This window comes from Sphaerodactylus townsendi, linkage group LG02 (genome assembly GCF_021028975.2).
Source record: "Sphaerodactylus townsendi isolate TG3544 linkage group LG02, MPM_Stown_v2.3, whole genome shotgun sequence".
Lineage (NCBI taxonomy): Eukaryota > Metazoa > Chordata > Lepidosauria > Squamata > Sphaerodactylidae > Sphaerodactylus > Sphaerodactylus townsendi.
The window spans coordinates 124,454,145-124,467,387 of record NC_059426.1 but is presented as its reverse complement, the minus strand read 5'-3'; the positions used below and the strand labels follow the sequence as shown (position 1 = coordinate 124,467,387).

At 49.9% G+C, this 13,243-nt stretch overlaps 1 protein-coding gene across 3 annotated transcripts in view; it reads left to right on the top strand.

Moving 5' to 3' along the window:
* Nucleotides 1-13,243, top strand: part of MAPKBP1 (mitogen-activated protein kinase binding protein 1) — a 141,961-nt gene that overhangs the window by 115,213 nt on the left and 13,505 nt on the right. For all 3 annotated transcript variants that reach the window (XM_048484165.1, XM_048484164.1, XM_048484163.1), the window contains 4 exons: nt 8,607-8,746; nt 9,414-9,463; nt 11,366-11,611; nt 12,654-12,823. In XM_048484165.1, the coding sequence (XP_048340122.1) occupies nt 8,607-8,746; nt 9,414-9,463; nt 11,366-11,611; nt 12,654-12,823 (606 nt within the window). The remainder of the gene's footprint in view (nt 1-8,606; nt 8,747-9,413; nt 9,464-11,365; nt 11,612-12,653; nt 12,824-13,243) is intronic.

Here is a 13,243-nt window from a genome sequence, read left to right as displayed (position 1 = left end):
GAGGCAGAGAGCGATGACGTGTTCCCCTTATCTGCCTGCTGATGGGATTAGGCAGGGCAAGGCCGACGGAGGTTTCCCTTTGTCCGCTGCATCAAGAAACTTTACACGTGAATGGGATGGTCCGGTGAGGCAGAGATGGCTCTCTGCCTTGGGCCAAGGAGGTTCCATACAAACACAAGTACACGGAAACTTACCCATCCTATTCTCATCTAATACAAACTAGTTTCTACCTAATAAATACAAAACAGAATAAACCTTTCAAACGTTTTTAGTTCGACACAGTCCAGGAGCGGGATTCTCTCCTGGCTCCGGTATCATTTCCTTTCTGGGCTTTCACGCCATTTGCAATCATGGCTGAATGCCCAGACAATTTCGCTTTGTGAGTACCGGGAAGGCCCTGGCTGCACTGGGTAGTCCAGGGATGCGAGGAGCATGACAGGCTCTTGGCAGACAGCGGGGAGCATTGGGACCTTTAAGAACATATCATACATATACAACAGAACATCAAAGTACACCCATAAATCAGGGAGATCCCCCAAGTAAACTCCAACCAAAGAAGGAAACAACAGGGTAGTCCAGGCACTTTCTGAAACGCTCCGAATTAGCAGGCGGGACGCATGGAGGTATTCCCGGCAACCGGAGAGACCCAAAGGGCTGGAGTTGAGACAACACGGAAGGCAGAAACGCCGGGCCTACGATGGACGCCTTGATGTGGAGGGACCAGTAGAAACGAGGGTCCGCTTCGAGCACAGCCGGGTCTCGCCGCAAGAGACAGTTGGTGATCACAGTTCGGCATTGAAACCCAAACGCACACACGCACGCTTCCAGCCCAGGGAATCCGGCTTACGTTCTGCAGAATCCTTGGCATCTCCGGGGAGGCCGGCTCAGGGGTACGGGATCACCCCCCTTTGGTACTTCTGGACGCCGGGTGGCTGTCAGCTGGCATGGCACCGCTCTTCACATCTTGGCAACGGCGCAGGTCAGTGGCATCTTCCTCGCCAGGCTCCTCGTCACCAGAGGCGAAGCGGCATCGCATCCCAGGTCGCGATCTCCTTCGAGGACATCCCAGCGAAGCGGGCATGAACGCCGGAACTCGGCTTGTCCAGATCTATTGCCTAGACCGGTCCCAGTACCGGGTCAGCCAAAAGTCCATAATTTTATGAAAAGTGCCTGGAGACCTCCCATGTAACTTGCTAAACAACCGTTGCATAGGAAAAACACTTAAACATTCGGTGAGAAACATACGGTATAGGGGTAAGCTGGCAAGTAAGCCGAGAAAGGAGGGGGGTGTCAGAACGGGGCTGAAACCCTTAGGGCAAGAGAGCAAGCCTAGCGTAGGCGAGCAGCGTCAATGACGTAGCGTAAACAGGCTCCATGGTGTCTGGACCCGCCTACCAACCAAGGGCTGGGCTATAGGAATCATGGGTATGCATAGCTAATTACAGACCTAAAAGATGAATTCACAACAGGGTTTCCGGATCCCAGACCGCCGGGAGGGTGGCATGGGCCGAGGGTGTCCAGTGGCTGGCGTCGTAACCGGTTTCCAATTGTGGTTTTTAATGGTGTCCACCGTGTCTGTGAATATGCTCGCAGGAGGGGGCAAAAACTCGGAGTTCCCAAGCTAGACATATGCAGTCTTCTTGGGAACCGTCATTGTCCCATGCGGTTGCCCTCGCGACAGCACATTGCACAGTAGGACTGGTTTTTAACTGTAAATATGTTGATATGTAAATAGGCCAACTGTACATAGTTTTAGGGAGTGACCCCGCTAAGGTCCTCCCGCCTTTGGTGGTGAAAAGACAGAATGAAAACCAGAGAAAAACTCCCCCACCAGGCATTGGTCTGAACCGAAAACGGGCCAACCCAACCCACCAGGGCTTGTAGAACTGAGCTAAAACAGAGTAGCCAGAAACAGAACAAATAAACCTGGCCATGTGGCAAAATGGGTCCAGTGCTGACACAGTTTTAAACAGAAGGATACACCCAAACAAAAGAAGCAGCATAAACATGAACTCCCTCCCCCCTTTCATCCTAGTGATACCCTGAAACCAGCCCCGCCTTCCCCTTATCCGGCTTTTGGCAGCAGTTGTGGCACTCATTCCTAGCGCTTTGTGGACATGCAAAGCTCCGTTCCGATCTGTTGCGCCTAACCGCTTTGGGAAGGAGGCTTCACCTATGGCAAAGAGCTGAGGTGCCGGGTTTGACGAGTCCGAGCACGTGTCAGCCTGAAAATCGCCCCAGCGGGACCACAGCCACTAATCCCTTGTCTACAGAATTGGCTGGAGCCTCAGGACTGAAATTCTCGCGTGTGCTCTGAGACTGCAGCGTTTCTAAAGGGCCGAAAGAAGAAAAAGCTGGCTGGTTGAAAGCCGGCTGGTTGGATCTGAGACATTGCATCCATTTTAAGCGTGGTCTGGATTCTCTCACCCCCCCCTTTGGAGGCAATGTCTCAGAAACAACACCAAAACCCAGACCCACCGAACCAAGACGTGCAAAAATCCCAAAAAAGCCAGGGGACCCAACAAAATTAGGGAGGCGAAGGGGCACGAAGGAGGCACAAAGGAAACGAAAAACCAGGCCACCCGCCCGCACACGCCAGACCGAGGAGGGCGGCAAATCGGCCCAAACCATGAGGGCGAAAAAAGGAAAACTGCCGCCGGGCCGGCAGGGGCAGGGCTCGAGTGCATATCCAGAATGAGGGCAGCGGGGGCCGGGGCAACAGGGGCCACGTGTCCCGCTCTAAAATTCCCCCCTTAGCTGCCCGCAGCTCACATCGAAGACGGGGCCCGGGAGCACCGGGCAGAGCAGGGAAGCATGGCGGCCCCAGGTGTGGAGTCAGAGAGGGGACCGGCAGTAACAGCGGGACCGGGCCAGCCCAAGGCAGCGAGACGGACAGAGTTGTGGTCAAAACGGGTCGGGAATCCCACACACACACAGCCGCCACCGTTCTACATGCTGTAAGCACACAGCGGGCAGCTATCGCCTTGCAGTGGACGAAACGGGGCGCAAGAAGGGGAGGGATACAACATCATTCCCGAACCCAAAGGGCTGAAGCGAGGTCAGGCCGCAAACTCCCGCAAGCACCGTTTGAGTCGAGGAACGCAGTCCGTGCAGCTAAGTAGGCACTTGGACAAGCGCTTGAGCAGGGGGCACATCGGGCTGGGAGCCGGTCTCCAGCCCGAAGGACTGATTCAGTGATAGGGGCCATCAGAGCGGGGCCGACGGGTCGAATTTAATCCCTCCAATTCAGGTCCCAAAGTCAACGAGCAGCCAGAGTGGGAAAATGAAAGGGAGGCGTTCAATTTCGAGAGTAGGTCGCTGCCCAAAGGGAGACCGGGCAATCCTCCATGTTGAGGAAGGAATGCTCGACCGCCACCCGGGCCGACGGAGACAGGGGTCGGAGCAAGGCGGGAACAAGCTGCACTCGCCCCTAGCACCCATGCAACGCACCTCCCCCCCCGTGCGTGGGACCGGGACTGTAGAATTCAGAACCGAGCAGGCGGCCCCAGTATCAACCAACATGGGAATAGAGAGGCACCCCACCACAACAGGGAAAATTGGGTCAGAGGGGATAGGGGAACGAGGCCATCAGGGGCGCCACAAGGCAATCGCCCTCCGGCCGAAGGGCCGCAAAGGGGTCTAGCATCAACTCCGATACAGGCATCGAAGTCTGCGGCCAGGTCTACCGGGGCGGATGAATCCTCCGTGAGGGACAAGGGGAGAAACAGGCTCAGGAAGAACATCTTGCACATGGTCAGAGGCATTGGGGAGGGCCAGGCAGCTTGCAGGAGGGGCGCCAAACACGGGGCTAATCTCCATGGACGGCGGGGAACACCCCGGGTGGGAGAGAGGTGCGCTGGAAACCGGGCTGGCCTCCGAGGTTGGTGAGGGCTGAATGATCCCAACGACCACCTCCCAGTGGCTCCAGGAGCCGGAACAGGGACTTCAGGGACGGCTGGCGATCACCCCAGCGCCAGACCGGGTAAAGATTTGCGTGAGGCGGCAAGACTCTGCTTGAGCCTGCCCGCTGCTGATCCTTCAGAGGGGAACGCTCGAGGCGTCAAGGGAGCGCTGTCAACCCTAAAAGGGGAGAGCCGGCAGTTCGCTCGGAGCCCAAAGATCCCAGAGCCTGCCTGTTGCTCCGGTCTCCAGGTCCGGCACCCCACTCCAAAACGGGGGTTCCCGTGCCTGGAAAAGGGACCCGGGCTGTCCTAGCGGAGGTTTGGGGAGATTGCGACGGGGGTTCCAAGTAAGGAGACTGGGGCCTGAAACCGGAGCTGAGGGTTGCCGGTAACTGTTGCCACGTGGCTGGGGTTGACGACCCTCCGAAGCCAACTTGGCAGCACACTCTCGGCGCCAGTGGCCATGTTGGCGGCAATAACTGCACTGATCTCTATCCAAAGGGGCATTGCGTGGAGCCGACGGCGGGCTCACGGGAGAGCCCTTGGTAACCCGAAGCTCCCACCAAAATCCCGGGTTCCCACCTCAAGGCGGCCCGTGAAGGCTCCCACTACCTCCTGCAATGAATTCTGAATCTGCTCTAAGGCCGGGGTTGTTGGGGCATGTGGGGAGTCCTGGGAACATTCCCATAGGGATGGCTCGAAACCAGGGTCTCGGCCAGTGCTCACAGCTGCTTGTAAGGCTCCTACTAGCTGGCGGTGGCGGTTCTCCTTCGCCTTCTCCTTCGCATCCTGTGCCATCTCCTCCCGCTCAAAATACACAGTATTGGCCGCTTTTAGAGATCAGCCGGATCCTTAAGGGTGTTATCGGGGATCCGATTCAACTTCTTCCTAATATCCGGCACTCCCACCGATGAACACGCTTATTGATTAGGCGGTAGACTGGGTCGGTGGGATCCACCCGTGTCCATTTGCGACACTTGGAACGAATGCGTTCCATAAAGGCGGCGGGTGACTCATCCTTGTTCTGAGCTAGCTGGTGAAGTTTGGACAGATCATGGCGGCGTGGAGCGCCATTTCGGAGACCCGAGATTATAAAGCGCCGATAATTCCCCAATTTATCCCGGTCTGCCTCTCTGTTCACATCCCACCCTGGGTCTAACTCGGGGAACACCTCAGCCAATGTGGCGGGGTGCGCTCCTTCCTGATGGTCGTCTACATATTGGGTGGCTTCGATTCTAGCCGCCTGCATGACCAAAACCCTCTCCTCCCCGGTCAAAAGGAGTCGTAACAGCTGCTGGATATCCGCCAAAGTGGGCAAGTGGGTCGCGAAAATGGATTCTACCAGTTGGGTCAGGGCCAAGGGACCAGCGGTGTACGGGAGCGGCCCCTCCTGCCAACCATACAGGGCCGAGGCAGTAAAGGGAACATTGACATAAAGAGAACGGGGCTCGCCGGTCGGGTCATTCCCATCTGAGTACGGATAGGAAACATGCCCGCCGATGCCGCCTGCACCTTTGACTCAACTCCCACCTGGAGGCGGTCGGGAGGGGCGTGCGCCCGAGCCGGGTAGCGGCTGCCATTCTCTGAGCTTGTAGACGGCGTGGATGGGAAAGATGGGGTCTCAACCATCTCGGTGGAGAGGGAGGCACCCGACCGTGGGGAAGACCAGGTTGGAGCCAAACCCGGGGACCTCCTGAGGGCAGACTGCATACTATGAACTTGGGAGGCCGACGCCGCCCAGCATCTGAGCCAAATGCGGTGTGCTGGGGGTCCCGTGGGAGGAAGTCCCGGAGGAGCCTGAATTCCGAATTGGGGATGAGGGGCCAGACTCTCTCGGGGGGGGGGCTGAGTCACGTGAGCTGTGGAGCCAGAAGAGCAGGGGCCATCCCCCCACCTGAGGAGGGGCGGAGGGCACCACTCTCGGCGGCGCGCTATCAGCCGCATGCGGGGAAACAACAGCCTGCTGTCCAAATGCTGGAGGGTTTCCGCTTCTAGCCACACTCGGTGGGGGCTGAGGCCATGCTTGCGCTACTGGGAAATCTAATAGATCATCTGGGGGAGGGGGCAGGATCTCCATGGGAGCTGCCCCTAAAACTACTGACTCTCGGTGGACGCCTGGCTCCACCACTAACATAATCTTAGTTCCCTGCACACAGGCGTAACTCTTGGGGTTTCTGTAAACCTCCATAGAAGTCCTCTCCAGTGTATTAGCCTGCTTATTGAACCCAGTACTCCTTAGGGACCTGATACAAGTTCTGGAGGACTGGCCAGCTAAACGAGCCCGTCGCCGCCCAAGAGCCGGCGGACAAGCTGTAATTGGTCCATTCGCCCCTGCACCATGATTCCAACTTTTTCTTAGGACACCGGGGCTTGCGACTGAGCTTATCCCAGTTGTACAGGACGCAAGCCAACGGGGTGGATTCTGGGAGAGACTTGGGGCTACCATCCTTAGACCCACAGGCTCCCATCTTCTAACCAACTCTGCTTGCTGATCTCTGACTTGGGCTTCTGTTCCCGTCCTTCCCGGACCAGACACCCGTTCGCCAAATTCCTGAGCCTAAAGACACGTTGGGTTTAAACCTGGCCTGGGTTCTTTCTCGTCCTTCCCGGACTAACCCCTTAACGCCGAGGCCCTCCGTTCCTTCTTTGTGGCTATCCCGGAATTCTCTCTCTCTCTCTCTCTCTCTCTCTCTCTCTGGGATCTCCCGTCCCTTTTCCCTTCGCAGGTCTGTCTCACCTATCCTGCAGAGGGCGCCCACAACCTCCGACCAAACAGGTCCTCCGACCTCCGGAACCGGGCTGCAACCAGCGCCGTTCTCCGGAACTGCACTCCGCCAGTCGGGTCGGTTCCTCGAGAGCAATACCGGTTCTCCCGTAGGTTCAGGAAATCCCGGACGAGCCCCCAACTGTTACCGCGCTGCTCAGGGTAACACTTTCCTTGCTCTAGAGTATCCCGCTCTCGGCAGCGCCCAGGAACCCAAGCAAGACCCGACAAGGCTCGGATATATATAAAAGAGATTTATTGAGATGCTGACCTAAGTGTCAGCACCTCCCTTCCGCACAAACACTGCGCTGCCTAGCAGCCTTACAACATCTTAAGTACACTTTCTCCCGTCGGGAGCCCGGGAGAACCAAAGACAGCCCACCACCATTCAAAACAACCAATCATTCATTTGCAACATGCAGGAACCAATCAGTGTCCGATATGCATCCTCTTCTCAAGTTTCGCGCCAGAGCAGGGCGAGGCGATGACGTGTTCACTGACGGGGGAAACACAAAGGTTTTCTCCAGGTGTCCAGGGTCAGGAGGCAGAGAGCGGCATGACGTGTTCCCCTTATCTGCCTGCTGATGGGATTAGGCAGGGCAAGGCGCCTCGACGGAGGTTTCCCTTTGTCCGCGTGCATCAAGAAACTTTACACGTGAATGGGATGGGTCCGGGTGAGGCAGAGATGGCTCTCTGCCTTGGGCCAAGGAGGTTCCATACAAACACAAGTACAGGGAAACTTACAAATCCTATTCTTATCTAATACAAACTAGTTTCTACCTAATAAATACAAAACAGAATAAATCTTTCAAACGTTTTTAGTTCAGACACAGTCCAGGAGCGGGATTCTCTCCTGGCTCCGCTATCAAGCTGACAATCTGAAAATATTGGAGGGCATTTCTTTTGGCTAGTTCATGGGTCGGCAACCTTTACCACCCAAAGAGCCATTTGGACCCGTTTTCCACGGCCCCGAAGATCTACTGAGCCGAAGAGGCAGCTCCGCACGGAGCCGCCTCCGGTTTGGCCCTTCCACTCACCTTTCCTTTCAGCGCTGCTCTGGAAGGCTGGAGGGATATGCCCACGCTACCCTCCAACCTCCAGGCCACGCAAAGCTGCAGTATAAGGTTGAAAGAGCCGCATGCGGCTCCAGAGCCGCGGGTTGCAGACCCCTGGGCTAGTTAAATGTTTTTTCCTCTGTTTGCTGGATAGAATCTGAGGAGTAGCTTATTCAGAGAGACTGTGTCCTTATGTATCTGGTATAATTGAAACTTTGGTTCATATCCTCTTTGATTGTGTGCTTCTGATCTCTTTGTCAGATTTCTGGACTTGGTCAGTGACTGCTTATGGTGTTTCTTCTGCTTTCCTGGCTTTTTTGTTAGCTGATTTTGTTAGCATAATGCTGGCTGTGGCAGATATTTTTGGCTGCAGTGGCTTCAGCATGAGGTTAGAATTAGAGGGTGGTGTTAGTGTGATTTACATTGTCCAAGACTGTTGGTGTCAGGCTCCGCCATTCTGGGCCTGCCAAAGGGCCTGAGACATGCCTGGGCATGCCCTGCTGTGACTGGTCTTGTATCAGCATTCCTGTTTTGCAGCAAGGTAGTGAATATAGTTCACCGGCCCCTAATCTCTCCTCTTCTGTTAAGGGCCAGGCCATTCCCAAAACAATGTATCTGCCGCAACTGTCTTCAACTATCCTTTCTCATGCTGATATGGGGAATGCAAAGGTGGGGGCTATCTGACTGTAACTGTAAGGTTTATGCTAGGAGCCAATAAAGCTCTTGAAGCCATTCTTGAGTCTTGTTATTGACTGGGGTACTAGGCCTTAACAGTTGGGGATCATATGACATAAAATAAATTATGGCTGAGATTTAAAGGTGCTCTGGTTTGAATGGCATTTACCATGCATTTTATGCAAATATTTCTCAACCTCTTTCTCCTAGACATGAAACAGCCTCTGTCCTCTCATCTGCACCAGTGCTCTCATCAGACAGTGACAAAGATGGTGAAGATGAAGGGAATGATGAAGATGAGTTGCCCAGTCTTCAAGTGCAAACCAGCTCAAACACTGAAAGGGACTCAGGTATAAAGGGGGAAAAGGAAATTATAAAGAAGGAGAATAGTTGGTTGGCATAATAATTTACTTTATCAATTGGTATACATATTTAAGTAAATACAAAATATCCCTTTATTTACAAAGCATAAATAAAAGACCAAACTCATTTTGAGAGTCATCCTCCTTAGTGGTCATAAAATAAATAGAATTGCATGGGGATAAAACATCACAAAAATGTAAAGAATTGATAATAAAGGATGATGGGTGATCTATACTAAATTAGAAAACCTGAAAATATTTTTTAAATGTTAAATACATGATGTATATATTTCTAAACTCTAAGTAACAATCAATTACTAACCTTATCATGGAAGCATGTATTGTGAACCGAGTTGCCTCAACAGGAGAAAAAACCTAACAAACCTTTAGATATAATATTCTGCAAATAAATTAAAATTCAATAAAAATAATTAAAAATTAAAACTTGCAGGAGAATATTAGAATGACATTTTCAAGCTGAAAGAATATTTCTTCAGTCAGTTGTAAAATGCAACTGGTAGTAATTTCTTCTAAGCCGCATCATACTCAAGACACTGCACTGAAATTTGTATGTTGTGTGCCTGAGGTGGGGAGTGGGGGATCCTTTTTAAAAATTTGTTGATTGGAATACCTTCTGATCTTTCCCCCTCTATAGATTCAGATCTTTCTCTTTCAAGAAGCTTATCACAGTGGGAAATGAGGAGGGTGAGTTTTTATTATATTTCTTTTACAAATGTAAAGACAACTGACGCAGGCGAGTCCTAACATATATAATGCACCAATGCAGGATATTTTTTCATCATTTACCTGTTTTTGAATGCTGTGACTTACATAGAATCTATGACTGCTTTATCTTGTTACTTCAGCTGCTCAAGTACAGTTCATCTGATACCTTTGGAAGGGTTATCTGTTATGTAAAGTTGTGCCTCTTGATGTGCTTTCTCTTCACTTTGGACAGATTGCTGTTCTTGAATAATATTCAGATTGAGAGATGCATATTATGAGAGAGACTTCTATACTTCAAATAAAAACATCTGCTTAAATCTTCTGACCCTGCCTGGTGTAGTGATTAAGAGCAGTGGATTCTAATTTCAAGAACTGGGTTTGATTCCCCATTCTTCCACATGAAGCCTGCTGGGTGATGCTGAGCTAGTCAGAGTTCTCTAACAAATCTCTCAGCCCCACCTACTTCACAAGGCGCCTGTTGTGTGGAGAAGAAGGGATTGTGGTTGTAAACTGCTTTGAGACTCCTTAGGGTCGAGGAAGGCAGGGTGGTAAAAACCAGCTCTTCTTCCTCTTCTTCTGAATCAGTAGCACTGCTGCTCCATGATAGGACTGTTCAGCATGTGCAGATATGATCCACTAGCAATCTATAGTGGTATACCACCAATATAATTGTGGTGGTATGGAAAAAAAGTTTCTTCGAGGGGGAAGGAGTTGAGGAAAAGTTCATGTCTCAATATGTAGTTGTTTTATTTATCTGTTTTATTTAATTGTTCCATTAAAACCATCACTTACTGAGATAGATTTTTTAGCTCCGTTGACGGCTAATATAACTCTGATTCTCTAAAATTAGTTAATTAATGAAATTGATTAATGAAACAATTGCTCACAATTGGAGCATTCAGAATCCCAGGGTTGCAAGAACAGCACATGCTAGGTAGCGGTTAGCTGATCAGGATAGAATTAATCAGGGCTGAATCCACATAGCAAGGATTTATTTTATTTTATTTGTTTGCATTCACTGCTTCTGTGCATGTAAAGGAATGTGCATTGGCAACAGTACTTCCACATGGGAGTTTTCTGTGTATTGTTCTCCATAATTTGGAGTTACCCTAGCATTTTCCACACCATGTCTTGGAAAGACCGGGGGGGCGGGGGGGGGGGGCTTTTAAAAAAATTGCTGTAGTGTTGCAGCAATTATGAATTTTTAAAAAGCCCTCAAAGAGCTCTAATGGCTTGGAAAATAGCAGTCATACAGGGCTGAAGAAAAATGGTGCTGGTATTGGTAGAACCTTCAAACATATGCACCTTCTTGTCTGTATGGCATGTTAATGCACTTGGACTATGCTCTTCCCTCGAAGATTGGAGCAAAGCAGGTTTGGGAATAAGTGTAATGAACAAGATAAATGGACTTTGAGGGCATGATGTCATGTGGTTATCCCAACCATCCCCCGCATAAAAGAAGTGTACAAAAGCCTGCATTCTGAAGCAGCCTGTGTCTGAGACCCAGTTGCCCTCTGATATAACAGTGTTACTTTCGCTGGTCCTTCCAAAAAAAAACAGCCTTGAAGAAACTGCTTAAGGCAGATCTGGTAGTCATTTCCCACTTTACAAACAGAAGGTCTTTAAGAAATAATAAGACAGGGTAAGGAGAGCTATTGTGCTATTGTAAGGAGTCATGTGCTATTGAAGATAGAATTAAAACATAGAAAATACTCAAAGGTAGCATTTCATCAATTGGTTTCTGTTATCTTGTCTCATCCCCCATTCTTTATGATCAAAATGTAATGCTCTCGCTCTGACTCCCCCTACTCTGTAATAAATGCTGTTGTGTGGACTCTGTTTTTCTGATCACATAATCTCCAATTTTTAAAATGTCCTTAGGCGAAAGACATTGCAACGATCCAGTGTTCAGAGACATCAATGAGCAAGGCACCTCGACAGCGTGGCTGTTGGTCCCAACCAACTAGCAGCCTAGAGATGACAGTTAAATCCATGCTTGATTTACGCCAGCTGGAATCCTACTCGGTCTCCAGGTCTCCTAGCCGAGACTCCATGTCCCAAGCCAGCAATGGAGATGACCAAGAGGAGCGTACTGATATACCTTTGCATGTCATGCACGTCAGCAGTGTAAGAATGGTTCTTCTCTATGGAAGCATCTACTTGTTGTCACGTGGGAGATACGGAGTTCTGCAATAAGGTTGATGACATTGCTCAGTTCTAGCGAATCGAGCTAAACTGGATAAGCTTGGGTTACCTAGTCTATAGCAGCAATAGTAGTATTTATGCCTTCAACTTACAATTTATAGTAACGTAGTGGGGTTTTCAGGGCAACAGACATTCAGAGGTGGTTTGCCACTGCCTGCTTCCATGTCACAACCATGGTATTTCTTGGTGATTTCCCATTCAAATATTGACCAGGACAGGCCCTGCTTAGCTTCTGAGATCTGATGAAATTGGGCTATCTGGGCTATACAAGATTTTATGTTTGTATACCTGGGTTATATAAGCATAAAATATTTGTTTGTTGGTTTATTTATTTACATCATTACCTGCCTTTTCCTGCAAAGTGGCTGACATCATTCTCCTACCTGTTATCCTCACTCCAGTCCTGTGAGGTTGGTTAGGCTGACTATGTGATTTGCCCAAGATCCCCCAGCAAGATCCTTCCATGCCAGAGTAGGGACTCTAACCAAAGTATCCCGGATTCTAATACGACACCCTGGTCCCTTCACCACACTGGCTGACATGAGTAAAGGAAAAAAAGATTCTGCTTATTGGCTTCTGTTTCTTTTGTGCATGTAGCAGTGTGGCTGTCATGGCAAGTAACTTATTACAGGCCAAAAGCGATCCTCTAAGGTCTCTTTCAAATAGGGTTGGCTGCTCCAAGTTGGGAAATTATGGGAAATTCAGGAGTGGAGCCTAGGGAGGGGAAGGGACCTCAGCAGGGTATAAAGTCATTTTCAGGGCAGCCATTTCCTCCAAGGGAACTGGTTTCTTTAGTTTGACGATCAATTGTAATTCCAGGAGGTCTCCAGTTTCCACCTGAAAGTTGGCAACCCTGTTTTCAAATAATATTGCTAATGACAGATTTTCCCATAGTGAGTGCAAAACCATGTTATGATCTCTGCCCAAGCAAAAATCTAATCACATTTCTGTACTTATTTTTCAGGTTGGAGACTACACATCTGCTAAGGAGAACCTGCCTTGTGTCCGGCCCCAAGTTATTCGGCTTTTATCCTGTGAGGATGGGATTTTCCCCCAGGAACTGGAGCCATCTGAGAGTGAGGAGTGTGTGATCTATCCAGAACAAGATGAAATTCACCCTGCAGATATTAGCAGGTCAAAGATAAATTCTTTTCTGTGTCTTACATTTGAAATATTCAGATTACCTTTTATCCTTGAGTTGGGGAGTTGATTGAGGTAATTTGAGGAAGGCTGATGCCAAAACCAGTTGTTAAAAGGATTTTACAGATGCAGGCCTGACCAGCTTCTAGAGTGTGGTGAACTGGTGCCCATTTAAATAACCTTTATGGCTAAAATCATGCATATAAATATTCACCACTAGATTTCTCCTTGAATTAATACCCTATGAGATTCTTGCCTTCTGTTGTTAGTCTTGCTCTTTCATCTGTATATGGTATTTATTTATTTAAAACATTTTAGTAAGAGAATCATCCAGAAGCAGTGTGTATTTGGAGATACCAAAGAAGTGATATGGCAAAAATGGGACTGAAGAAATAAGGGGAACGTTCCCTTTCT